Raw genomic sequence first — 27,805 nt, forward strand, 5'->3', positions numbered from 1 at the left:
CAGGCATCAGTGATGAAGCCTGAACAAGGTAGGCACAGGAACATAATTCTGTACTGGCAGTATTTCTGAAATATTTCTGGGTTTTAGAATAGATGGATAAACTGTGGAGAGTTTTTAAAAATTCATTATGTGATGAGAACAAGAGAAATTTCAGTGTCTGACCATAAAAATACAGAACAGTGAAGCCTGTTTCCATGTTTATTTAATGCTCAGTACATAATTAAAAACAGACAATGAGGCCTGTATGAAGATTTCATTTTGGAAACACATTTTGGAAAAGATTTAAGAGTTGCTGGTGAGACTGCAGTTCACCTATATCTGGCAGAAAAGTCATCACTTCAGAATTCTAGTTCCGAAATACAAGTGTCTAAATTTGTTTTGAGAATTCCTGACATGTCAGCTAACAGGAAGGACACACTTCTGGCAAGCAAGGAGTGTAATTGATCTCACACAGTCAAATTCAAACTCTTCATAAGCAAATAGTTTTTCAGTGTGATCAGCAGTGCTGTACCATTTATTCAGTTGTTAATGTAGAAATATAGCTGTCAAAACCCAGTACTCTTTATAAAGAAACAAAGAGAGGAGAGGAATATAAGGCAGTTATAGGAAACAACAAAAGAAAATGGCAATAAATAATCCTACAAGTGTGTAACCCAAGTCTCTCTCTTTACCTTTCTCTCACAAATTCTGTGGGCCATATAAGGAAAGAAGAAAATACTTCAGTAAATATTATTTTTAGAATTTTAAAGTGTGAATAATCAGAATTTATCACTACATCTCTACAGTAAACACATAATCACACTCTATGTTGCTCCCCTGTCATCAGCAAGGGTGAATCAGATATAGGCCTGAACAAGCTACGTTTTTTTTCCTTGCAACTTTGAGCTTTTAGAAGAACATTTTTAAAGTTCTACTGACCTCTGTAGACACTGAAACACAGCAGAAACTCTCATGTCTGAGAAGTGTGCTTGTTTACATGCTTTACTCAGCTGTCAGTCCATCAGCTCTAATATTTAACGAACCATTTTTTTTCCTTTTGGCAGAACTATTTATTTGTATTAGAAACACGCATAAATTCTAGGAAGAGATTCTTGCAGCCACCTGTAGATGCTTCATGAATGACTGATCTATGTAGATACCATAGGTAAATGGAAAAAGGATTTGAATTGTAAATTGCAGCCTGCAGACTACTAAATCTCACTGCAGACTACTCTGGGCAGTATGTTGAAGACCCTGGAGATATTTCTTTAGTGGGCATTTTAAACCAGAACAAATAATTGAACCAAGGATAGCAAACTTCATTAATCGTAGCTACACTATCCAGACTAACATAACAAAAGGATTAACAATGTACAACTGCTGAAAAAAAAAAAAAAAAGACATGTAAGAAAAGATTTACTTGAATATCCAGGATGGCTCACCTGAGACAGACTTTTTCATCTCTTTTCAACTGCTTTAGGGAAACACCATCTCTCTTTTTGGGAATGGTAAGGTGGGACAGCTGCCTCGACACGGACGAAGAGCACGTGAATTTTGCTAGAAGAGATGAACTAAGCAGAGCTCACAGTGAGGAAAGTGAGGAACCAGATGGACCCCTGAACTTTGAGCTTGATGTTTGCAGCCAGGATCCAGAATACAAGTCCACAGCTCCCCTGCCAAGTACTGAGGTCAAACTGATCACCAGCTGGGAAGCAGGATGGAATGTAACAAATGCCATTCAGGTAACCTTACTTCCCTACTAATTACAATAATAGTTTTAAAAACCTGGTCATCACTTAGCCTTCTTTATTTTACTTAACCATACCATCACTTTTCAGTATTCTAAAAAATACATGTGAATTTATCACTAATGTATTTCAATCTTTCTGCATAGCGTTAGCACTCTGAAAAAAAATCAGGGAAAAAACAGACGTATGAAAGTGGAAAAAAAAAAGAGAGAGATTTAGCTAAAGTTTAAAAAATATTTAAACTAGGTGAAAATTAAAACGTGGTGATTGCACCTGTTTTGGAAGTACAGACATTATCTGTAATAAGTATATTTTAATACAGTGAAAGAGATGTGTGATAGAAATATGAGGTAAACATCTAATAAAAAGAGGGCAGTAAGGAGCCAGACTGATGTCAGACATAATTTTACTGACATACAAGTTAGACTAGTTATAAATGGGTGCATGAAGCACAAAAAGTGTAATAATACTTGTCAACGTTAAAGAAAATATTCAAGTTGAAAAGACTGAAAGTATTTGCTCCCAGCATTGTGTAGAATTTGAGTGTCAGAGTCCTTAAATTTAGTATTAAACGTTTCACTTTCTTTTTCTCACTTTTTATGATTCATTTCCTTACATAATTCTATCATTACCACTAACTGTCTGTCTGACATTGTAAGAAGAAAGCAGTATTCACAGACACATCTATTCCCTGTAACTGTTACTTAAACACTTTTTATGGCACTTTAATTATAGAAAAATAGTCCTTTGAGTTTCACACAAGTCTCTGATTATGCTGCTGAACATGTGTTTATGTATCCAGTTCATCCCTCAGCTCTGCAAAGGAGGAGAAGGACATATTGCTAACCCTGCTAACAGCAGGGGTAACATGAGCACCACCCCCCGAGAGCCAATTCAGTAACATCTAGGGCACAGCAGAATTTCAGCTGTGAACAAAAGTGTGAAGTCCTAAAATACCCAAGCTACATTCTAGTAACACATTTCATCTTCAGTCCCCTTGAGCAGCATCTAGTCAGGACAAGAGCCTGGGATTAGACCTTATTGCTGTCTCTGATTTTTTGCCTTTGAATTCACCAACGCCAAGATAATTTTGTCAATATTTGCTGTATGACCTCTTGGCAAATCACATTCTCTCTTACTCATTGTTTTCTTTTCTGAAATACAAAAGTAACGATGCTTCTGTAAACACACGGAAGTGCTTAAAAATTCCTGAATGTCATCATGTACACAATTGCTATTAATTATTAATATTAGAGCTTCCAGTCAAAAAACAGACAGAGAGCACGGTGTAAAAACAATATCAACCATACAGTGTTTCTTTATAAACAGGATGAATTTCAGCTAAATTATCCAATCAGAACTGTAGTTATGGTTGTAGTCAAAACTCTCAGGATGCTGAGTGTAGCTATATTGCTGTTGGATCTCATTCAGACAAATATTTTAGAAATCAGAGCTGAAAGAGCAGCTGGCTACAGCTGTATTGAGCTTTCCCCTAAGGAAGGCTGAGGATGGCAAAGCCTGGGAGCTGCAATTTTCTTAAGAGTTCAGCTGAAGTGTCCCTATGACATATTGTGATACTGTGTGCATATGTGAGCACATATGTGAATCCACATATGCCTGTGTGTATATATTCCCAATACCTTGATATTTGGTTTAGGAACAAGGGTAGAGAGAAGAGAAAAGGAAAAGGAAAGCTATGAAAGGAAGAGACAGGAGAGAGTATTAAAGGAGCATCTGTCAGTAATAAATAATGTTTCAAGAAATTTTTATTTATAGCTTTGAAGAGAAAGAGTTGTGAACAGAATGATGAGGCTTGTGACCATCTAAGGAATCTGAAGGTGCACAGGTCTATGGGACCTGATGAGATTCACCCACAGGACCTGAGGGAACCTGTAGATGAATTTGCTTAGCCTCTGTCCAATATCTGAGAAGTCGTGAAAGAGCCCAACATGTGTGCTTGCAGCCCAGAAAGCCAACCATATCCTGGGCTGCATCAAAAGAAACACAGCCAACAGGTCAAGGGAGGTGATTCTTCCCCTCTACTCTGCTCTTGTGAGACCCCCATCTGGAGCACTGTGCCCAGCTCTGCAGCCCCCAGCACAAGAAGGACATGGAGCTCTTGTAGTGAGTCCAGAGGAGGGACACGAAGATAATCAGAAGGCTGGAGCACCTCTCTTATGAGGAGAGGCTGAGATATTTGGGGTTGTTCAGCCTAGAGGCTCTGGGGGGACCTTATACCAGCCTTCCAGAAACTGAAGTGGCCTGCAGGAAAGCTGAGGAGAGTCTTGGTACAAGGGCAAGCAGTGATAGCATGAGAAGGAATGGTTTCAAACTGAGAGTAGATTTAGGTTAGACATCACAAATTCTTTAGTGTGAGGGTGGTGAGACACTGAAAGAGGTTGCCCAGGGAAGCTGTGAATGACCCCTCCCTGGAAGAGTTCAAGGCCAGGTTGGATGGGGCTTTGAGCAACCTGGTCTTATGGAAGATGTGGCTGCCATTGGCAGGGAGATTGGAAGTAGATGATAGTGTCTTCCAGCCTTTCTAGAATTAGAATTCTTGAACGGTGCTAAAATAACAGTTGTTTTTGCCCTACCCAGAGGAAAAGGCAGAAAGGTTTTTCATGGCAATTATAGGTATATATTTCAGCTTCATTCCAAAGTGTTCTAAATAGTTATTCCAGTGAATATAGTTAGTCTAAAAGGGAAATTATTTCAAAATCCAGATTTATTATAGGAATGATGAATTCTTTCGTCTCTGAAATTAAATACAGTGGCTTTGTTACATTTTTTTAAATAAAATATTTTCAAATGAATGGGTAGAGATTTTGGGGTTTAATTTCAGCTGGAAAAAAGATGCACTTTTGGTGATTATATTGTATATGTAAATGATTGCTCAGACATTTAAAGTTTCCAGGGAAACACATTTTGTATTCCAACACATTTGCACAGGCAAATGAAAACCTGTATCCAGTTAATCTAGGTAAGGACAGAGACCACAAAGCTGAATTTATTCAAAAGGGAAAATGAACAGCATCATCTGGCAGAGTGATGCAAGTTGCATTTGTTTGTATATAGCAGTACAAGATTTAAAAATTTTGTACTTACTTGTACAGTAGTGGTTGGTAGCTAAGCCAAGTAACAGTCATAAGGAAGAAGGTAGTTAAATTCTAATGGTACAGCATTTCACAGTAGAAACAAAGCACAATAATGTCTATGTATTTGCCAGGCACGTGTAGGAGGATTGTTGTAAACATTATGGATAATGTTTGTCCAAGAAAGAGGAAGCCAAAGCAAAAGAAAAAGGCAGTCAGCCTATAGTATCATGAAGGGATAAAAGACAGCAAAGAACAGAGAAAACACAATAGAAGGAAAGGGAAGAAGTGAAGTAGCATCAAGGAGTGAAATTATATGAATCTCTGCATAACTGTAATTTAGACAATTGTGAGTCTACCTCCATTTAGGTTTCAGGAGCACAAGCAAGTTCAACAGTGTAAAAATAATAAGCCACTTTACCAGGAAGCTCCAAAGTGTTATCACTATTTGGATGCTTGTATAATCTTTAAAATACAGTGTAAACTAAGTGCGTAATTCTTCCCTGGACTTTTGGTAAACCATGTATCAAAGGATACTGAAGGTTTTTTTTTCATTCAATGCACCTGATATATAATGTAGCCATCTTTTTCCTCCTGTCTTTTGCAGCTATTAGGTTGTACAAATGTTAGAAATACCTGTGGTAGAGGCAATTTTGTGTGTTCCATGATCACACTGACACAACAGGGTCCTTGCCTATTGTAAGTGCTTCTAGGAATAGCAATAATGCCAATACCATTAGTAATAATTATTTAAAATAGAGTAAATATTAAATTAATAATTATTCCCATAGTCACCATAAATATGATCAGTATATTTACATCTTGTCTCTATGTTTCTATTTTGTGCATTAGTTTAGAAAAGACTCAGCACTTCAATGATCACCATCTTCAAAAATGAAAGTCTGTATCTGTATATCCTTCACGGTGTGCCATTGTAGATACATTTCCATGTTGGGTTCTAATTTGGCTCATTTTTATTTATGTAACTCTAAAAGATTCATTTGAGACTATCTCATAGTTAATATTTAGTTTTCTATGATATTTCCTCTGAGGTACCAGCATTCATCTCCCTAATACAGACTGAATCTTTAGGGTGATAACTGAGTATCAACAACTCCCAAAGGCTTAAGCAGAAAGCAGTGGTGCTGAGAAACAGAAATAGAAAACATGCCCCTAAATATATGAAGGCAAACATCTTTTAAGTTGTCTAAGCACCCCTGCCATTAAGCTTTACTTACACCATATGTAAGCGTTTTCTAAATATAAATATGTAAATGCCTTTGTGCTTAGAAAGATAAATGTTTTCTCCATTAGGTTGTTAGATGGACCATAACACAAATCTTCTCATCCTCAGCTGTAAATAGTAATAGTTCAGTCACATTTAACTAAAGAACCCCTTAGATCTTAAATGCAGTACTGGATCTTAAGTATGTGTTTTCCAGACTTGAGAACAAGGGTCAATCCTTTCTGGTGCCCAGAGCAGTAAGTTCCTTAAATTATACATCTGAACTAAATTACAGATGACTGAGGGAAACAAACTGCTGCGTGTCATATCAAAAGCTGGTAATGTGAACTAAAGGGAGATGCCCAATGCTGATATCTAGTCTAGGACCAGAAAGTTCTTTAAGTTTTCAGCAAGTAATTGCAAGTTTTTTGAAATAGTCAAAAAATGACAGCACAAAGCAAAATTCTGAAACTGTAGGACTATTGTGGTGCACATAAGAATGCTAGTTAATATGATTTTAGTTGAAATGTACCTGCAGTGCTGGCCAGATTTATTTTTTATAGGTTGCAACCACAAAACCATATAGCCACAATTGGAGACCCCCCAAAAAGCCTAGAGCCTGTTGAGAGTCATACAAACTCAGATCTGTTTTTCTTTTTATAGGATGTCACCATAATGCCAGGCAATTGATAAAAGATGTATTTAAGGGAGGATGACTCTATAACTAATGTTTGTGTCTTGGCTTTCTCTTGAGGGAAAGCAAAATGTTATGGATATACATCACGACACCATATAACCTTTTGGTTAAGCTCTGACTCTGCGTTAGATTTTTTAGGCTTTGTGCACAAATTCAGATAGTACAATGAAGATTATATACAGGATATATATTCTTAATTCTCAACTCTATATCACAAAAGCTCTTTTTAAAAAATATGTTGCCCGAGTTAACTAGCTGCCAGTCCTGTAAATATCATTAGAGAATGCACTTGGTTAGTGTACTTTTTCCTTGTTCAGTAGCAGACACTAAAAATACTATGAAACCAGGACTCCTAAACACAGGGAGATAGCTTATCTAAAATTGTTCTTTGTTTCAAGAAGGATTTGGATAGTTCTCATGGGATTTAGGTTTCTGATTTGCAGGTTTTGCATTTTATGTTGTCACATCATCTGGGCAATGAACAGTCAGAGGGAGCATTGAATGTATTTATATCCATATATGCTACTGCAACTGTTATGAGAATGTTAGGAGTTTTCCATAGTCCCTCTGTGTCAGATTTGACAGGAAGTAGGAGCTATGATATAATATAAACTACCCTACAATTTATTCTCTGAACATAGAAAGACCTCAGCATGAGAACAACTGGTTCAGAAAGCACTATACTAGCTCTTGAAGCATCCTAGAAACAAGTACATGGATCAAAGTACTGCAATTCTTGCAGTCTTCTAGATCTTTAGAAATTAACTAGTCCTTAGATTATGCTTGCCCACACCATGGGCCCAAAATTTCATTTCCTAATAGTTGCAAGACAACTACAGAAAGTGGTTCACTCTCCTTCATAAATTACTCTAATGGTCTCAATAGTTTGGCTATGATTGATATACAATGGTCTACAATTTATGATGTTGATGTGTTAAGCTAATTATCATATGAGAATTATATCATAGCAGATGACAGGGAAACTTTTCTAAAGTATAACATCAACACAAATATGGAATTTAACAAGCAATCTCAGCCTTAAAACTAAGTATCTCAATTGCACTGAGTGTAAGAAGTATATTTTAAAATATTTAGTCTTAACCAATGCATTTATTTTATATCTTGAACTGATTTTTACCAGAGCTTTACTGACATAGGTATCTAATATTACATCCTTTTGGTAAAACCAGCCAGAAGTGCTGCTGTGCTTAATGAAATCTGAATAATTCTATTCAGAACTTCAAATTATAACATTACATTTTGAGCGAGTATTTATTTGACGCTTGACTTTTCGCAACATCAATTATCTATCATTTCCAACAACTTTAGCTGAAACTTTTCTAGGCTACTACTTTTCAAATCTGTTTATATATCAGAATCTAAATTTCAAAACTACCAAATTAACTTGCAAGTTATTTTTATTTAGCTAAGTCACTGCAATGTATACTATATTTATCCTGGGGCTGATAGCAACCCCAATGTGATATTTGTCACATTCTGGTCAGGAAAACCTTGTATAATTTGTAAGTGCCTCTTTCTTGTAAGTAGAGGCTTTTTGTTGGTCATTCACGTCACGGAAGTTTGAAAATCTTTTCATATGGAAAATCTACTACTATTAATCTTTTAGAACAATTACTTCATAGGTGTGAGGTCTTAGTCTACCTGCATGAGGTAGCCGGTTGATGAAACTTCATACATGTAAAAGGACAAATGAACAAGTCAGTAAGCACATGCCAGAGTGGCAGCGCTTGGCCCAAACAACAAACATTAAAGTAATATCCTTCTTCATTCCTTTCCCATGCTCAGCTCCACTCCTTCAGTCCATACTCCTTTAGGGACCCCTTCCCTCTCTGTCTGTGGCATTCACTCACTGCACCTTTCCCTCGGGGGCCGCCATGTTGTCTGTGGGCCCCAGCCGTGCAGCCTGGATCCATCTGGAACCGGTTGTGTCCTGCATGGGGCAGCCCCGGTCCTTCCTCACAGAGGCACCGCAGCCCCCAGCTTGCCAGCATCTGGGCATGGGCTCTGGGTACCAGGAGTGGAGCAAAGCGTTAATCTTGCTGGTACTTACCCTGTCTGCTGCATTCCTGTGTGAAATGGCACCTGGAACACAAGTCCTGTGAGGAGCGGCTGAGGGAGCTGGGGCTGTTCAGTATGGAGAAGAGGAGGAGGCCCAGGGCAGACCTTGAAGCTCTGTTCAGCTGCCTCAAGGGAGGTTGGAGTGAGGAGGGAAACAGCCTCTGCTCCTTAGTGGACTGTGACAGGACCAGAGGGAATGGATGGAAGCTACACCAGGGGAGGTTTAGGGTGGATATTAGGAAACATTTTTTCACTGAGAGGGTTGTCAGGCATTGGAATGTCCTGCCCAGGGCAGTGGTGGAGTCACAATCCCTGGAGGCATTTAAAAGACATCTGGACCATGTCCTTAGGGACATGGTTTAGTGGTGAACTCAGTCTGTTGGCCAACGGTTGAACTGGATGATCTTGAAGGTTTCTGCCAACCTAAAACATTCTGTGATTCTGCGAAATGGCAGTTCTGTCACTATTAGTGTGTGTTTTAGGACAGAGAAGAGTAGAAGTGCACTGACACAGCGGGGTACTTGGGCGTTGCTTTTTAACCACCTATCTAACTCACTTGCCAGTAAAGAACAAAGATTTTGGTCTCAAAGGCAAACCTGGTCACATACTAAGACCCTCCTGCTCCTTCCCTTCTCCTGCCCCACAGTGGAAGAGAAAGTTCCCACTAGATCTGATAGAGTAGAGCTGGGAACAGGCACCTAATTCCCAGTGTGTGGAGGAGCTGGGAGGACTAGATCAGCTCCTTTTACAAGGTTGCTTTCTAGAAAGTGATAACAGGAACCTTCATTTTAATTAGAGTTTATGAATTGCTTTGGGATAATGCCAAATTTAGCTTCCTGGCAAGTCACCCATAGAAAATCAGTAATTCTGCTGGTTTAGTTCTCAGTTTAAGTACAATTACATGAATGAAGTGAAAGAACACCTCCACCAAAGAGCTTTAAACCCTGGCATTCTTCAAAGGCCAACAATTATCAATGGTGTTGCTAACCCTTAATAGACAACTTGCTGAGTAACAGAGGTATGATTTACTTGCAAATTTACATATATTTGTAAGATGTGTGTGTTGGTTTCCATTTCTTCTATGGCAGATCTAAAACAAATAGTACATGTGAGTAACATTTTAGAAACCTCAACATCATGCCTCTGCCTCCCAGCCCACTTTTTGTTCCGTTTCATCATTAGGAAACCCTCAAGCCAGCAAGGAGATGGCTGATTCTGGGGGTGTTAATGGCTAAAAATTGGTAGGTAGATAGCTACAATTACACACACTCTACAGTGGTTGTGTTTTTCATTGCAGGGATTTTTCATAAGGAGGTCAAGTGAATTACTACAAAGGGTCATGACCAGTTTCCCCTGCTCTACGCTGTTGCCCATACCCAGACACATGGCAAATGCATCTCTCCTGAACACCTGCTTTCTGCTTTCCTTCTTGAGGTCATCACCTCCATCACACTTGGTCTCCCAGGGCTGCCCTCTTATCATCTTTGTGGCCCTCTGGACTCTCTCTAAAGGCTCCATGTTCTTCTTGTGTTGAGGTCTCCAGAAGCAGACATGTTGCTCTAGGCAGGGTCTCACCAAAGTGGAGTAGAGAGGGAGAATCTCCTCCCTTGACCTGCTGGCCATGCTTCTTTTGATGAATCCCTGGAGAGTGCTGGCTTTCTAGGCTCATGTTCAGCTTCTTATTAACCAACACCCACAAGACCTTTTCCTAAGGGCTGTTCTCTGTCCCAGACTGTATTTCTGTTTGGAATTGCCCTGAACTACATGCAGGACCTTGCACTTGTCCTTATTGAAATTCATGAGGTTTGTATGGGCCCACCTCTCATGCCTGTCAAGGTCCCTCTGGATGGCCTCCCTTCCCTCCAGCATGACAACCATACCACACAGCCTGGTGTTGCTAGCAAGTTTGTAGAAGGTGGACTCAATTCCACTGTCCATGTCACCAACAAAGATGTTAAACAGCACCTGTCCCAGTAATGGCCCTTGAGGAACATCACTAATACACAATCTGATTTACTTATTCAGAAGACTGACTGTAACTGTTATGTGAGCACTAATAATTCTCCATCTGGGTCACAGTAGCACACCCTTCCCTGACATTGCCAATTTTGTCCCATGTACAACCACCTGGAAATGCTGATGCAGTTACATGTCCCCTGAGTCCACCGGCTCTTGCAAGCACCTCAACCATCAAATGAAATGTAAGCAACTCTTCTTTAACAGTCTATTTATCTTTCTACATCTGTTGACTCCAATCTCGGTTCTTCCAGTTACCATCATCAAGTTGTTAAATATTTAAACAAGCATTCTCATGAACTTCTATGAAGATACTTATTTGTACTCCTCTAATCCTCTTAGAAATGTCCTTTTGCTGAGAATTTCAGTTACAAGTTACACTGAACTACCATTTACTCTTTTGACTCACAGCTCCATACTGTTTCCCTGTCTGCCTTTCTTTGTTTTCTGTCACATTGGCCCTAGATTTTAAATTCTTTGGAGAAGAGACCACCTTTCTTTTGTTCTTTGCACAGTGCCAATCACAATGGGATTGTGCTCAAGGATTTCCAGGTAATCTAATAATGAAAAAAAAATTAAAGTGAGACTCAAAATGTTTTCTATTTCACTGAAACTCTGCAAAATATTGATTGCTTAAATACAGCCTGTGATTAGGTCAGCTTTACATTTTATCCAATTTCCTCTCCTTTTTCTGTATAGAATATACTCTTCTTACTACTGAGACCCACTGTAGGGACTGAGTACAAGACAAATCAGCAAGCAAATGTGGTAAGAGTATCTTTAGAATATTCTGTCATAAAAATGTGCATTCTATCTTAAAAATTTATATGGTCAAGAAACAGAATGACAGAACCATGATGTCAAAGATAAATTGATAGTAACATTATGAAAATTATACCTTTTGAAGTAGTAAATGTGTCCTTGTTTGGGACAGTAAAAAGGTGATTTTCTGTTTTGTACTTTTGCTTTTAGCTAAGTCTCTTGTAAGTAGTTGCACTTGCTGAAATTAACAGCAAGTTTCTCAGTGTGTCCTTCTAGGACTGATAACACTTGATTTTTATAGTTACTGCTAGAGACTGGTGTGCAGAGCCAAGGACACTGCTCAGCTCTGATGAGAACATTTTACCATCCAGGAGGATAAAGAGGTCCCACCTGCAGCCCTGCTTTGGGGAGGAATAGACAAGAGAGATGCCAGAATTGACCAAGCAGAGTATTCCATCCCATATACATCATACTCAGTATAAATTTGAGGGATCATGAGGGCCAAGCCATGATTTCCTGCTTCCAGCTTCCAGCTGCCTGCCCTTCCTGCCTTTCCTGCTTCCCTTCCTTCACCCGGCATCCTGGGAGGATTCCGCCTGTTCCCCTGCCTGTGGTTCTGATCCGTGCCAGCCCATATCTGTGTGTTCCTGCCTCCAGTTCCCGACTGCTGCCGACTCCAGGAGTCCAGCCTGGACTTTCCCAGGGCTGCCCTGCAGCCTCGGTGGTGACGTGAGAGTTACTGGGGGAGAGGGGGGAGGAATGTGGTTTCCATTTTCCTGTATATTTGTATATATTTAGTAATTTTTCCTATTTATCATTACTGTTTCATTAAAGCTGTGTAGTTTAGTTTCCAACCCATAAGTCTCTATCCCTTATTCTCTCTCCTTTCTTTATCAAGGAGGAGAGAGAGATTAATAGAGAGCATCTGTTACTTGGTTTAATTGCCAGGCCAGTGTTAAACCGTGACAAAATGCTCCTAAACAGGATGAAGTTAAGTGTCAGCTGCTCACTGTGAGTAAGTGTGAGTGAGTAAGAGTAAGCTGCTCACAGTAAGTGTAAGCAGTGCTCACTGTATTCCAAAGGAGAACCCAATGCACCATGACTCGTTGCAGAACAAGGATCTCTGGCTCCCTCAGGTGAAGGGAAGAGCTGATGTACTTTCCTGCTACACTAAACTCAAAATAATCTACCATGGTTTTTTTAGTTTTATCAATCCCTGAGAGCTTTTTTAACAAGCTGAATGGAAACAGATGTCTCCTTTTTTAATTCATGGAAGGTCACATGGTGTTTAAAAATGCTACTATTAGGCAACTTTGAATTTCTATATCTGTTGCAACTGTTTACTGTGTTGTTGTGATACTATATTGGACCCTTCAAAACAAACCCCAGATTACCTATTATAATTATTTACCAGCCTTTTGTGGCTGACATCCTTAGTGTACTTGTGTCACTCACTTGTGCACATGCTGCTGAAGAAAATAATCTCAAAAATGTTCTTTCTGTACCTATTCTTAACCTTATGAGATGTGTAACTTCAGCAAATTTGCTTTAATAAACCATATTAAGACATGTAACTTCTCCAAAGGTAATATTCCTCCCAAAACAAGAACATAATGATAGGCAACAGAAATAAAACATTTTATTAGATAGAATCTCTTTCCTGTCTTTTATAAACTTCCATCACTTCCATTTGCAAATTTTCAGAAGGGAGATTTTTTTTTTCTTTTTAGAAAAAAAAAGGTTGAGCCTAATGGTTCAACAAGGAGTAAAGGTTGACAAGTTCAACATCTCAGGTGTGTAATGCTGACACCTGAATTATTGTAATGTACTGATAGAATCACAAGTAGCAATGTTTCTGTTTTAGACTTTTCAAATGGTGAAGTTCTTCTACTCAATTCATAGAAGGTTAATTTACAGTTTACTTCACAGTATATAATTCTTGACAGCAGCAGACTCAGTGAAATGGCACAAGCTCTGTCTGAATGAGCAAATGGAGCTATATGAGGAAACAAAAAAGCCCTAAACACTGATTACACACACTGAAGATTATATTTATAACTTCGTTTTAGCACAGTAAACTGTATGGAATGTTTTGCCCCTGAAGCTAAATGCAAAAAATTGAGTCTATTTGCATCTATTCTCCCTTTTCTCCCCACTCACACTTCTTGGAAAGTAATGTTCCTCTGGATTCTTGGCCAGTGGCCAGTTTTGCCATGTGTACAATACAGTGTACACTAAATAGCTAGAAGAAAAAAAAAAAAAAAAGTCAAATTTAATATTTACTTCTCAAAAGTGTAAATATATGTGTCAAAGTAAGGACTTTTATTCATACACATACATACTCTGATATCCATTTCAATTTCCCCTTGTCCATTTCTTGTATTGACACAAACAAGGGCACGGGCAGTTTCATAAGTCCCTAGAGCAAACAGTTTTGGCTCTTTTATGTTACAGTAGTAATGGTAGCTTCAGCTTCACTGTACATGCATATTTCCTTTATGATAGTTTTTTTTTGCTCAGTTTTTCCTTCTAGGAACATGTTTGATTCAGGTTATTTCCTCCTTGATAAATAGAGTAATTTTTATTTTTTTTTAATGCATAATAGTTTGATTGTTTAAAACTAACTCTGATATTTCAGAAATTATGAGTAGTTCTACCAAAGTCTGCATTAATGTGAATATGGGTATAAGAATTATTTGATGGAAGTTATATTATTTTTCCTTTATAATAAAGATACATATATTTATTAGTAGGTTTTTCTTTTATGATGACTGTTAATTCTGCCATTTTACTGTTTATATCATAACTTGGCACTGAGATCTCTCTCACTACATTTTAAAACCATTCTTTTGTTTTGCTGTTTGCATGATTTCTGCAACTCCAAATGACATCTTCCCAGCCACCTTCTCTTAAGGGAATTAATGATCTTCTCTGAAGCCTTAATTGATACCTGGAGTTTAAAATGAGTTCTCCACTCTTGCTCTTGTTGCTTTTGCTTGCCTGCTGACTTGTTTGACTTTTCCTGGGAAGCCAGCTGCTCTGAGCTCTTCCTTTTGTACTTTTTATTGTTCTTATCTCAAGCTAAAAATAAAGTACCTGAACAAAACTGTAGCTTCCTTCTGCTGCTTGGGTGGGATTTCAGATACTCTTTGCTATCTCCTAAATTGTGAGAAACTGACAGTCCACCCCTGAAGATTTCCTTTCCTAATAAAAAATGATAATCAGCTGCATAATTCATACTTTGCCATTAGCCCTCTCTTGTATTTTATGTCCTAGAGTTCTTCAGTTTACCTAATGACACCTTTTTCCCTCTGTCCCTGCCTCCCCTGGTGCAGTCGTGTTCCCTCATGATCCAGCTTCCTGCTCTTCCTTTGCTCTTCCTGGGCACCTCATGGTTTCATGGCCTTCAAAAAGGAATTAATTTCACTCTGTCAATGACACAGAGAAACAAGCACCTCTGATGGAGATTCACAAATCCTAAAATAACTCCCTTACACTTCTGGAATGAATGGTGACCTTGATTTCTATCCATCCTTTCCAGAGCTAGCAGAATAGCTTTACTTTTTGCTGCATTTAGGTAGATGAAGGTACGAATCTCATTCTTAACAAGTGTGCAAAAAAGCAAGGTAGATTTGTCAGGTATGTCTTCTCTGCTATGTGTTCTTATTCACTAAAAGTCTCCTTTACACAGAAAATGATATGTGAAATTAATTCAATTCATAGATCCTAAGAGGTTTTCTTTTCTTTGGGTGCCAAAGAAAGTTTTAAAAAGTATAACTTTATACTTTAGTAATAGTCACTCAGTTTTCACCTAAAATCACTCAATTTCACCTCATAAAGAAATTACAATTTTGTCTAAAAATTTTAATGTGAGAAATGAAAGTTATTTAGGAGAAAGGAACAGAAATTAAACAGTCTTAAAATTCTCAAATATGAAATTGCTACAGTTCTTAACACTGAAATATGAACAAAAGAGAGATCAAATAAAGCTGAGAAGTTTTCCCTGCACTGTCAGAATGATTCAGGTTAAGAAAAAGATATTAAACTGTTTTTTTAAACTTTTACAGCAATTACTTAAGCATCTTTGTTTTAAGAATGAAGGAAGTGGTTTTATCTCTATCCACACATACAGTATTTTTGTCTCAAAGTTAAAAATAAACCTGGGGTCTTTGCCAAAGGTCAAAAATAATCAAGGTGCCTGGTTTTTTCATCCAGAGATCATCAGCTGTTTTTTCCAGACAGTGTGTTGTCTCCACGTCTTGACAGTGCTGCTGCAGACCAAGAAAATATTTTATTTTTTTTTTAAGAGGAAAGTAGAAAGAGAAAAAGCACCACAGAAGAGCAATATGACTTTATAACTCCTGTACTTTTGTTCATGGGCCAGTAGAGGTCAAGAACCACTCCCACAGCCTGTAAAATCAGAGTGAGAAATAGCTTCTCCAGTAGGAATGCATCAAGTATTTTACATCTAGAGACCTCATATAGACATCTGCAGCAAACATTTTATATGCCATATGCCTGGTTTCACAATGCATAACTATATTAAAAAATAAATGTAAAAATAGAGTGCTGAAAAAACTTTGGGTTTATACTTAATGCTGAGGGCATTCCAGAAAACTCAGTTCTATTTCTTTTCTGATCTTTAGTTTTTATTATTAAGTATATATATTTGGGAATGTTTGTCTAATCTACTTGAAATTAGAGGAGTTATTCTTCTTTGTTGAATTTTAAGAAGGAAATTTTTCTACTTCGTTGAATTTTAAGAATGATGTGATCTTTCATGTCATTATAAGAGACACCTACCTCCATTATGGGAATTCATTTTCAGTCTCAACTTCATCTGTGTCTGTGCACGATGAAATATCAGCAGTGAAATCAGTTGCTGCTTGGCTTATCCTAAAGGTTGACTCCTCCAGGGATGCCACTGGAGTTTAACTGAGGTTAAGAGAGGAAAAGTAGTGGAAGTTTGTTGTCTATACCCAGCCTGCTTGTAAGACAGCATCTTTTCTCACATATTCCAGAGGAATATACTATGATACTCCATATACGTTTATTGATTCCTAGAGACAAAAATAGTAGTATATCACTATTTATGTCCTTCACCCAGACCATTAACTATGTTCTCTCCAGGCAGCGCTGTAAGACAAATTTCCTCTTTATACACCAAGCTCTGGGAGTCATTATAGTTTGAGTAAGCGTCCACCTAAAATTGGTTATTGGGTCTGTGCTGAGGAAAAAACAGGGTAATATTAACCAAGGGAGGATTCAGTCACCATTTGTTCTGTATGCAGTCATGAAAAATTCTATGCCATCTCTCAGAAAGTATAACCCAACTTCCAGAAGATGTAACCTTGCTGCCTTTCCACCTCTCAGAGGGGCACAAGGTTTGTTACGGGGCAAAGTTCTTTGTAGCAGGGGTTTGTTTCTTCATTTCCTCTCCAGCCTTACTTGTTAAAAGTAACAAGAACTGTGGCTTTTCCCAGATAGGCAGCATTCAAGAAAAACTCCTAGCAAGCCAAATGCTTTCTCCCAGCCTGAGTCTGAACTTTCTATGCACTTTAACCCTTCTTTTTGTTATGCCAGTGCACACTCAGATAAAGTTATTTGGCTGCCCATAGCTTTACTTTGTTTCCAGACTCCTGAAGTCCCCTCTTGGCCTTGCTTCAAGCTCTTTTGACCACATTTTAATGGAAACTCACCCACATATTTCTGTACTGAATGCCATGAGTACAGGTGAAAGTCTGACAATCAATGTTGAACTAAAATATGAGAAATAGTTGAGCAGCCAGTGAGTCCATGTTGCTCACCACAACTAACTTCCAAAGTAATGTTTGTTTTAGTTTCAGCTGCCTTACTTTTTTCATCTTTTTTTTTTCCTCTCCACTACATAATACATAATAAAAGCCCTCATTACTTTACCAAAGCCTACTTTCTCCTTTGGGACCAAGAAAAATAATATATTTTCTGAAAAGGTAATTTTCTTGGGAGACCTGTGTGATTCAATGCATTTTTGCAGACAGCTCTGAATTTATGCAAAGTAACACTTTCCATCAAAGCATGCAGAATTAAACACCAAGCGTATTATTTTAGTTTTAGAACAACTATTTAAACCAGCAGCAAAACCAATAGGATCACCTGTCACACTATTATTTTAGTTTTAGAACAACTATTTAAACCAGTGGCAAAGCCAATAGGATCATCTATCACAGTCAATGGGAGCAATCCTTATTTTGTTGAGACATTTCCTTTCCTCTGTTCCCTTTCCTAATCTTTTGGAGATTCCTAAGACAAATTTGGCCACTAAAAGGAGAACAAAATCAGTGCCTTCTGTCAGTCAAATGGACACATTCATTTTCCAATGTAGGTCATGTGACTTCTTTACTTGCTTATCTTATCACAACATCTCCTGGGCAGTCTATCTGCCTTATCATCTGCTTATGGGATCTGAAGGATTGACAGAACAGCCCTTCTAAAGATTCTCAGTATATAAGGTGATTGCAGGCATTAATCACAGCATAAACATCTTAGCCACTTTCCTCCCTGCAGCTAAAGCAGGCTGGAATTGGCAGAGAGAAACAGTAAGACAAATCAGGAAAAACGAGATTGTTGGGGCCTAATTCAACCATCCCTGAAGTTAAAGGAAGATTTTTTACCAACATTAAGGGAGACAGATCTGCTGCTAAGGTCATAGAGGCCATAGAGGCCATTGAAATTTTCCACATAGCATCATGTAGTATTTTTTTAACTCAAACTCATCTGAGCCATAAACAAACTGTGAAGCAAGTGGGAAAGCAGATGAATTCTTCTCCCAGCATCTGTAGAGCAGTGCCAGAAGTCTGGGTAGACAGCTAGGGAACTGGAAATTCTTACTGCTGAGGAGAAATAGGATATAACTGATATTGCAGATACATGGTGGGATGCTTATGTGACTGGATTTTAAAAATAGATAAAACGTTTACAAAAAAAGAGTCAGTAAAAGAAGTGAGGATGGCAGTCTGTGTTAGAGATGATTATTTGTGTTAGAGCTACTGTCTGGAAAGAAAAGTTGTACAGTTCTTGGTGACTTCAGTTTAAAAGACTTGAGGAGGTTGTCTGCAGTCGGTAGTAAAACATTGTTAAAGTTTCTAAAAATGATAGATGATCATTATCTAACACAAAAGGTATTGAATGTAGCATAAGGTAATTCTATTTTGAGCCTCATTACGTTGAATAAAGATGAACAGATCAGTGGATCTAATTACATTCATTATGGGAAAACAGAGGACAGTAATACATATACTTGGTACTTCAAAGGAGTGAATTTAAAAACCTGGAATAAATTATAAGAACTAATTAATTAGGAAGAATAAATACAGACAGCAGATTGGGAAAGCAATTTGAAAGTTGTTTAATAAGAATTTATGAGACGTCCAGAAGTCACATCTCACAAATAAGAAATAGTACACTTATGAGATAAAAGCCCTACTATTTCAGGTATGAACTGAATGTGTAAAATAAAATGTAAAGGACAAAAAAAAAAAAAAAAAAAAGAGAAAGGGACGATAAGAGTAATAATTGTAAATTTTAAATTGTGAAGTGGAGCTAAGAGATACAGGAACAAAGAAAAATGCATCCTCCAGGGATTCAGATAGTAAATAAACAATTCTTTAGACTTAGGAAAAAAAGGCTGGTTTAGTGTAAAAATCTGCATCAGAAATACTAGTAGTGATATAAATTAAGCATGAATGGAAATGTGTGTCTATATATGTGACTGTTTTTGTTTGTTTAAAAGCACCAGGAGAAGCAGCAGAACAAGTTAAAAGGGAAGGTATACCTTTCTTTTTACAACTGCAGAGCATTATATTTGAGATTTCATTAAAGTGGAGATGTAGAAAAGCTGACCTATAAATAAGTGTTAAGGGAATGAAGTAGAGGACACTATAAAACATGCAGATTAAAAAGCAAGAGTACTGTGAAATTCCAGAATTTTGACTGATGTTTATGAGAGATGAGACAAAATAACGAGGTAAAAGATCCAAAACTGAATCCACTCCAAAAGAGCACAGAATCCTGGAATGGTTTGGGTTGGGAGGGACCTTGAAGGTCATCCAGTTCCAGCCCTCCCTGCATGGGCAGTGGTACCTCCTGCAAGACCAGGTTGCTCAAAGCCCCATCCAACCTGGCCCTGAACACTTCCAGGGAGAGGGCATTCACAGCTTCCCTGGGCAACCTGTTTCAGTGTCTCACCAACCTCACCCTAATTTTTTTTTGATATCTATGCTAAATCTACCTTTTTCCAGTTTAAAAGTGTTCCCCCTCATCCTTTCCCTTTATGTCCCTATAAGTCCCTCACCAGCCCCTTCAGATACTGGAAGGCTGCCTTAAGATCACCCCAAAGCCTTCTCCTCCAGGCTGAACAACCCCAACTCTTTCATTGGAGATGTGCTGCAGCCCTCTGGTCATCTGTGTGGACCTCCTCTGGACTTGCTGCAAGACTTCCATGTCTTTCTTGTGTTTGGGGCTCCAGAACTGGGCACAGTGCTCCAGGCATGATCTCACGAGAGCAAAGTAGAAGAGTAGAATCCCCTACCTCAACCTGCTGGCCATGTTTCTTTTCATGCATCCCTGGATAGTGTTGGCTTTCTGGGATGCAAGCAGATATTACTGGGCTCATGTTGAGCTGCTCATCAACCAACACCCACAACACCTTTCCCCAAGGGCTGTTTTCAATCCATTCTCTGTCTCAGCCTGTAGTTATGCTTGGAATTGCCCCAGTCCACATGCGGGACCTTGCACTTGTCCTTATTGAAATTCATGAGGTCTGTATGGGCACATCTCTCACACCAGGTCCCTCTGGATGGCCTCCCTTCCCTCCAGCGTGTTGACCACGCCACACAGCTTGGTGTCAACAGCAAAATTTCAGAGGGTGCACTCAATCTCCCTGCTGACATCCCCTCTGTCAGACAGCACCAGTCCCAGTAGTCACCCCTGAGGTAAATCCCAAATCTATTTGTTACCACATCACACAAACCCCAGAGACGTGAGCACTGAGCCACCAGCATCCCTTTTCCTCACTAGATGCAAGTGATCTGACAATTCCAGTGCTTTTGAGTATGTGGATGTGAGAGTAGGTAAAACCAACTTAGAGATTTTCTAATGTCAGATCACCTTTCTCCTTGAGATTTCTCACTCAGTTTTGCTACATTGATTTCCTACATTAGCAGTAGGGGCAGGGAGTTCTAAAATTGTTCTTAATTCTGAAAAAGAGGAGCAATCAGGCGGATGTTATAGCACAGGAGAACAGTGGATCTTTTTGTAATCTGTCAGTATGGTCATCGTGCTATTCTGCATAAGATATTTAAAAGTTAACTCTTAGAGTTTCTAAGCTGTGTGTTTACACTGCGTTGTGTGTTCTCTTACCCAGCAAGAGAGACAGGTGTCTCTGGAAGGAAATTTGTCTCAGCTCTGCTAATGTCCTATCTTAAGTCAGGTGTGAGTTATACATTGAGGTGCCTATTTTTTCCAAGCTTAGACGTGGTTAATTAACTATTTGATTTCTACAGTTACTATTTAAAATGGATTTTTAATTGTATCTTATTAATATTTTGGAATCAGAATACCCAGCAAATTTGCAGTTGGGAAGATTAATAAAAGATACATATATCTGAATGGGTAAAATTCTTATTCAATGACTATTATATGTTAATCCTGACTGGAGAAACCTGGCAATAATTCTGAGAAAAATAATGTAATTGTTAATACAGATTTTAATTGATACTGAATAGAAAGCTAGGAATGTAGTTAGTGTCAATCATTACTGTTTTGGAGAAAGAGTTCTTACACACTTACAGCCCTTATTAAACACAAATGATATAATTCTCTGTGTGTGATAGATTAGGATATTTAGACTTTTAAAAAGAATTTTGACACATTAATACACAACATTCTGATTTAGAAATTAGTGCAACAACAGGATATATCTTAAATGCATCAACTGCCTGACAGATCAAAAAAAAGTAACAATCAGTGTGGATCTGTTATCAGAGTGTCTAGTATGGTTAGGAGAATATGTAGTAGAAGAATTGGCAGTGGGTGCAATAAGAAGAAGATACAAAATCACCACTGATCACAGTAGTGGCTGAGAAAGGAAGAAGACCATTGAGTTTAACTAGCAAGTAGATCTATTATGTAGAGAAACAAGATAAACCAGGTGCCTCGAGTTGCCAAAGAGTGGGTGTGAGTCCACCTGTGCCTGGTTAGGGCAGGCCCCCTATTACCAGAGGGCCAATAAAGGTGGGACACACACCCATAGAGGAGACCTCAGCTCACTCTGGTGCGAGGCATGGAGAGGCCAGCAGCTCATCGAGCCTCTAGAGCAAGAAAGGCTCTTCCCGCCACACTTCTACCCTGGAAGCGCTGTGTGGTGGCTGGAGTCCTGGAAGAGACCAGCAGCTCGTCGAGCTTCAGGAACAAGAATGGCTCCTCCCGCTACATATTATCATGGCATGAGGTGAAGGGATTTGCTATTGTTTTTAATTCAGTGTGAATGTATGTCCCTTCCCTGGAAATATTCAAGAGCAGCTTGAATGGAACTTTGAGCAACCTGATCTACTGGGAGGTGTCCCTACCCATGGCAGGGGATTTGGAACTAGAAGAAGGTTTATTTTAAATGACAGCAAATGCTGAACAACATAATTAAATATTTTTTGAAAAGTGTACTGAAAAGCAGGGTTCTTGAATATATATTCCTAGTCTTTAAAGAAGATCCCATGAAGGAGGCTTTGCTGTATAGTTTCTGTGTCTGACCTGTGTTCACACAGGGAATCAAACACATAGTTGGGAAAATAGCTAGGCTTAAATGAACTGTTCCAGTGGAGTAGCTACAGATGGTTAGAAAGGCAATCAGAGCCAGTTCAGCAGTCTGGTGTATGAGCATGTATTCTGCATATAAGAGAGCTATACTAACTGAATAATTTTCAGTTAAATTCTTCTTTATTTCTTAATTTTTTTCTATCTGATTAAGCCTTAAGGTAAAATCTTTTTCTTTCATTTTTTTTAGCATTGATTTTCACTCCATCTTATTTCATTGACTTTTGACATTTCTCAACTCTGACCTTGACTGGATGTTCTTTATTAATTACCTTTCATTCTTCTTTATTTTTCAAAGTGTCATTTTTCAGGTTAAAACAGCCTATGAAATTAAGCATTTTATCTGGGATTAAGAAGTCTTAAAACTGGTTCATCAAGGAATGGAATTACTTGTGTCCCTGATCCACTAGCAAATTATCAGTGAAATGTTGACACACCTTCTCTACATTTTTTGTACACTCATTCCTCATGAGAGAGGCACAAAAGCCACCTTCAGCAAGATCCATGAAATTATTTCTTTTTGGAGGAATTTTCCACAGATAAGTCACTTTAAGATTGCTGAGCAGCTTTCAGCTGGAAAATACAGCTCTTTGTCTGTACATTTATATTACCTTGACAGCAAAATAAGTGCTTATTAAAGATACATTTTTCTTTGAAATAAATCTATTTAAACTATATGACACTGAGGAAGTGGTCCTAACAGAAAGTGATGCTTTTGGAAAGGGATGAACAAAAGCTCTGAAAAAGGGTCTTTCATTCCTTGACATTCACTAACATTTTGGATATTTTGTAGAAATTTGATGATGTGCTAATACATGAAGTCTTGGGGTTGTTTGGGTATTTTTTTTTTTTGTTTGTGTGTTTGTTTGGGGGGGGGGTTATGGTTGTTTTGTTTTAAATGGAAAAACCTTTTCTGTCACTGCAGGAAAAACAGTCATTTCACAACATAAATACTTACTGTATTGGTATGTTCAGACTTCTCCCATTTATCTCTGCTAACTATGACCTGTATCCAAAAAGCAGCAAAACTAGTTATGTCCACAATATTTGCCTTCTATTATTAACTGAAAACTGAAGGACACCAAAACCTGAAGCTCCTTACACATATCTTACCAGCTATTGTTTACCAAAAAATGTTGAGGACATCAGGTGAAAGGACAACTTGGAGTTTCTGTAGAAAAGTTCAGTTTAGAATTCCTAAACTCAATGTATGTGACTTGAAATTGGCAATTGCCAATGCACAATTTTAAGAAAGAATATCAACAGAACAAAAATGGTTTGTTTAATAAGGTCTGAATTCAGAAAAGACAAACTGATAAAAATACCCCACCTCTGTTATCTTCTGGTCTGCATTAGGTGCCAGATAAAATTACTTGATACGAACAAGAGAAAGGAACTTTTAGAGGTTAGAATTCTGCTTCTCTGATTAAACTAACATTTAAACATGGAAAAGCAGACACCTGTGAGGAAGACTGTAAATGTCTGTCTAAAGTGATAATGTTCCTGAAAGACTTATGCATTATTTTAGGTTGAGGGTAGTCATATAAACTTTAATAGCTTAAATTCAGGAGAGGAGAAGCCACTGTGTGGGTAAGGCCTGTGCTGACACTTACCTGTGGTTTAATTATACAGTGACCCTTTGGGTCTGCAGATATGATTTGTACTCCCAAAGGCAGGTTAAGGGGCAAAATAATAATGCTGTGAGTATAGAAAAAAATGATATAAGCTTGCTACAAACTGCAAGGTACTGAGAAATATAATTATTCTTATGTTAATATGGAAGATGACTTTCTGGCTTTTATCTTCCTGACTTTTTCAAAGACTTGGCTTATTTGTGATACTTTTACACTCAATCTGTTATGTAAGTCTTCTCCAATTATTGTTTTCATAGGAAAGAAAACACATTTTGTTCTTTAGGCAACTACCTAACTTGCCAGCCAATCCAAGCCACAATTAAAAATAGTGTGATACCAAAAGCTGGTTACATGTGTGATACCTGCAGCCTATATGCAGCCAGATATCTGTCTTTTTAAAAAAGGAGACTGTTAGATGGCAGAAATTGTAGAATTTTGAACACTTCTGTGAAATTCACATACAAAAGAAATGCTAATTACTTAGCAAGTGAATTGGGTGACAAGACCTGTATTACACTTGGGGCAGAGAGATTTGGGTGACTGAAGTACCACAAACTATGTTAGTCAAATGCCCCAGCTCCCAAATGAAATGGCACCCATGGCTTAAATAAAATTATTGCTGTAAATGAAGTTATTGAAAATAACCAAAAAAGGTTTTGTCAATATGTTGCTGTATCAGTAATAACAACAGAGCTACTTCTGTTTAACTACATAAAAGCACAGACCTTTTTAATCAGAAAGTACTGCAGCATCTATTTAATATGATCCTTCCAGGCCTGATTCAGCTGAAAGCTGAAGATATCTGCATCTAGAGTGAAGCCTGGTGAAATAGGCAATGCTATTCATTAATAAGACAGGCACTTCATTTTTCTCATTGACTAGAGAAAAAATACTGCTCTAATCTATGGATTTCTCATCTTCCCTCTCCAGTTGATGCTCATCTGCCTGAGAAGGACTGCTATTTTGTGGCTGGAAGAAAAGGAAAACACTTTTAATATGCTGATGACTATTTAGTGCTTGAAAAATTGCCTCTCTTAAGAGCCCTCCTTTTTGATCAGGCCTGGGAGTACTTGTACACCCTAGATATGGAGTACTTAGGTATAAACCCTACAAAGCTGAGACAGGTACCCTGGTAGAGCTGGGTGTCCTAGGCTGTCCTCACAGAAACTGCCTGTTGGGTATAAAACCTGAGAGACTCCATAGAAAACACCAAAAACAAAAGCATGCCTGCAACACTGCCCACATTTGTGGATGGAAGGGTCTGATATTAAGATTTAGACCACTAAACTCACCTCTTCTGCTTGGACACCTGGGGGCAGTCAGCCCTCAGTACCACCCACTGAGGAAGCGAGAGAAGGAGAGTGGGTTGGTCCTACTGTGAGGAGGCAGCTTCTGTTGGGGATTCAGTGGTTTTGCTGTGCAGATGGGGTTGCTCAGGTCTGGTCAAAAATAGAGTTTAGACATTTTTGATAAGCATCAAGTCCTTCTGTCAGGCTCATATTTCATATATCTGTGCTGTAAGAAATATTCAAGAAAAAAAATTCTGTAAAACTAGTGAATTGTAGTTTGTTTCCTTGCTACTTTACTAAATTACATATTTTTATGAATGACTGGTGTTCAAGGGTTTTGTTAATTTTGTGCTGATGGAAATTAAACCACATATAAGTGTTGTTTGCCCTTAAACATAGAGAAGAAATAAGGAAAAAGAAATGTACACTGTGTTCTGTAAAACTAAAATGCCATGTTTTTTTAACTGGATAAAAGAAGTATAATTCCATTCCTTCCAGAAACTGCTCAGAGAAAAGTATGTCTATATGTTTTACATTTATTTTTAAACACGTAAATAAGTTTGCACAGTCTCAAATCTCAGCTGTGTGAAGAATCACTTTAGCAACAGACTTAACAAGAGCAAAGGCTGCATGAGGCGTACAGAAGCTGCAGGAAAAACACAAGCAAATTCTGATGTGACTGTAATGCCACTTTCTTTCCAGAGGTCTATTAAGTCTTCTAACAGTTTTCAGGCTGAAGAGAATTGTCATTACTGTATCTATCTACAGTGCTATTTTTAATTTCAGTGAAACTTGTACAGATGATGGTACAGTTGCTTAATTTTACAGATCTTGAACCTGTTTCATTAATATGCATGTTGACTGAATGAACCTTCTAAAATTTTATTCTGATCACATCAGTGTTAAGTATTAACTAAAAATTAGCATCTACCCATGTTTTATTTTTCTTAGCATATCATTACTTGTCTATCAATAGGAGCAGTTATTTTTGCTGATAATTTCATTTATCCTAAATAAACTAATTTCTAATGATTTTTACTTACTTAGCTGAATGCAGCAGCACTTCCACCATACAACTAAGTGAAAGCAATGTTCAACAGAGGGCAAGTTTTGGAGCGTGGCTTCTAGTAAACATTTCACCTCAGGGATTTTGTGCTATCTTTTCTTTCTCTTTTTCCTTTTCAGGGAATATTTGTCCTAGGTTTGCCGTATGCTCTTCTCCACAGTGGATACAGTGGTCTGTTTCTTATTATCTTGGCTGCTGCCTTATGCTGTTACACAGGCAAAATTCTAATTGCTTGCCTGTATGAAGAAAATGAAGATGGGCAACTCATAAGGGTGAGAGACACGTACGAAGATATTGCAAATGCCTGCTGCAAAAAGCTGTCTCCCAAACTAGGTGGAATAGTTGTCAATGTGACCCAAGTGATGGAACTGATCATGACATGTATTTTGTATCTGGTTTTTAGTGGGAACTTGCTGTCACATAGTTTCCCATTCATACCAGTGACTGAGAAAACTTGGTCTGTAATTGCATTTGTTACACTGCTGCCTTGTGTATTTATCAAGACTCTCAAAATTGTTTCCAAACTCAGCCAGCTTTGCTCCTTGGTCCATTTCATTATCATCCTTGTAGTGATGACTTACTGTCTCACACAAATACAGAGATGGTCCTGGGCAAAATTCAGACTCTCGATTGACTTTGAGGAATTTTTGGTCTCTGTAGGGGTGATCATTTTCAGTTACACTTCGCAAATATTTCTTCCCACACTTGAAGGTAACATGAAAAACCCAGGGGAATTTAAACATATGCTGCACTGGACTCACTTTTTTGCTTGTGTCTTGAAAACAACCTTTGCATTGACTGCATTCTTGACCTGGGGTGAAGAGACAAAGGAAGTTATTACTGACAACCTGCCATCATTTCTTCAAACCTTGCTGAATGTGTGTCTCTTAACCAAGGCTCTTCTTTCTTACCCTTTGCCCTTTTTTACAGCCACAGAAATTTTTTATGCTTGTATTTCTAGAAGCTCCCTGTCCAATTACAGATTTCCACTATTTGCTCTGAGTGTAAGGGGCTCATTTCTCTTGTTAACTCTGCTGATGGCCGTGTTCATACCACATTTTGCCCTGCTGATGGGTTTCACAGGCAGTGTTGCAGGTGCTGCTATGACTTTCCTCCTTCCTTCTCTCTTCCATTTGAAACTTAAATGGAAAAAAATGTCCTTCTTAGAGAAATGTGCAGATATCTCTATTTTTATTTTGGGTTCACTTTGTAGCCTTGCAGGCACAGTTTGCTCAGTAAAAGGATTTCTTGAAGTATTTGGAGGAATGTAAAAAGATTTCCTGAAATCCAACTAAGGCTCAAATCTCATAAATGCTTTTAACCTGTTAGTGAGTATAAAAGAGACTTTTGTTACTGAATAAAATCAGGCA

The 27,805-nt window shown here is 38.2% G+C and overlaps 1 protein-coding gene across 1 annotated transcript; it reads left to right on the plus strand.

Annotated features, from left to right (window-relative positions):
- The first annotated feature begins 1,484 nt into the window (after window positions 1-1,484).
- Window positions 1,485-27,706, plus strand: LOC103531672 (vesicular inhibitory amino acid transporter). Its single transcript, XM_030447548.1, has 2 exons — window positions 1,485-1,721; window positions 26,555-27,706. Exons 1-2 carry the CDS (start codon window positions 1,485-1,487, stop codon window positions 27,704-27,706), a joined length of 1,389 nt encoding a protein of 462 aa, XP_030303408.1.
- Window positions 27,707-27,805: the final 99 nt, after the last annotated feature.

Source organism: Calypte anna, chromosome 3 (assembly GCF_003957555.1).
Source record: "Calypte anna isolate BGI_N300 chromosome 3, bCalAnn1_v1.p, whole genome shotgun sequence".
In the NCBI taxonomy this organism is placed as follows: Eukaryota; Metazoa; Chordata; class Aves; order Apodiformes; family Trochilidae; genus Calypte; species Calypte anna.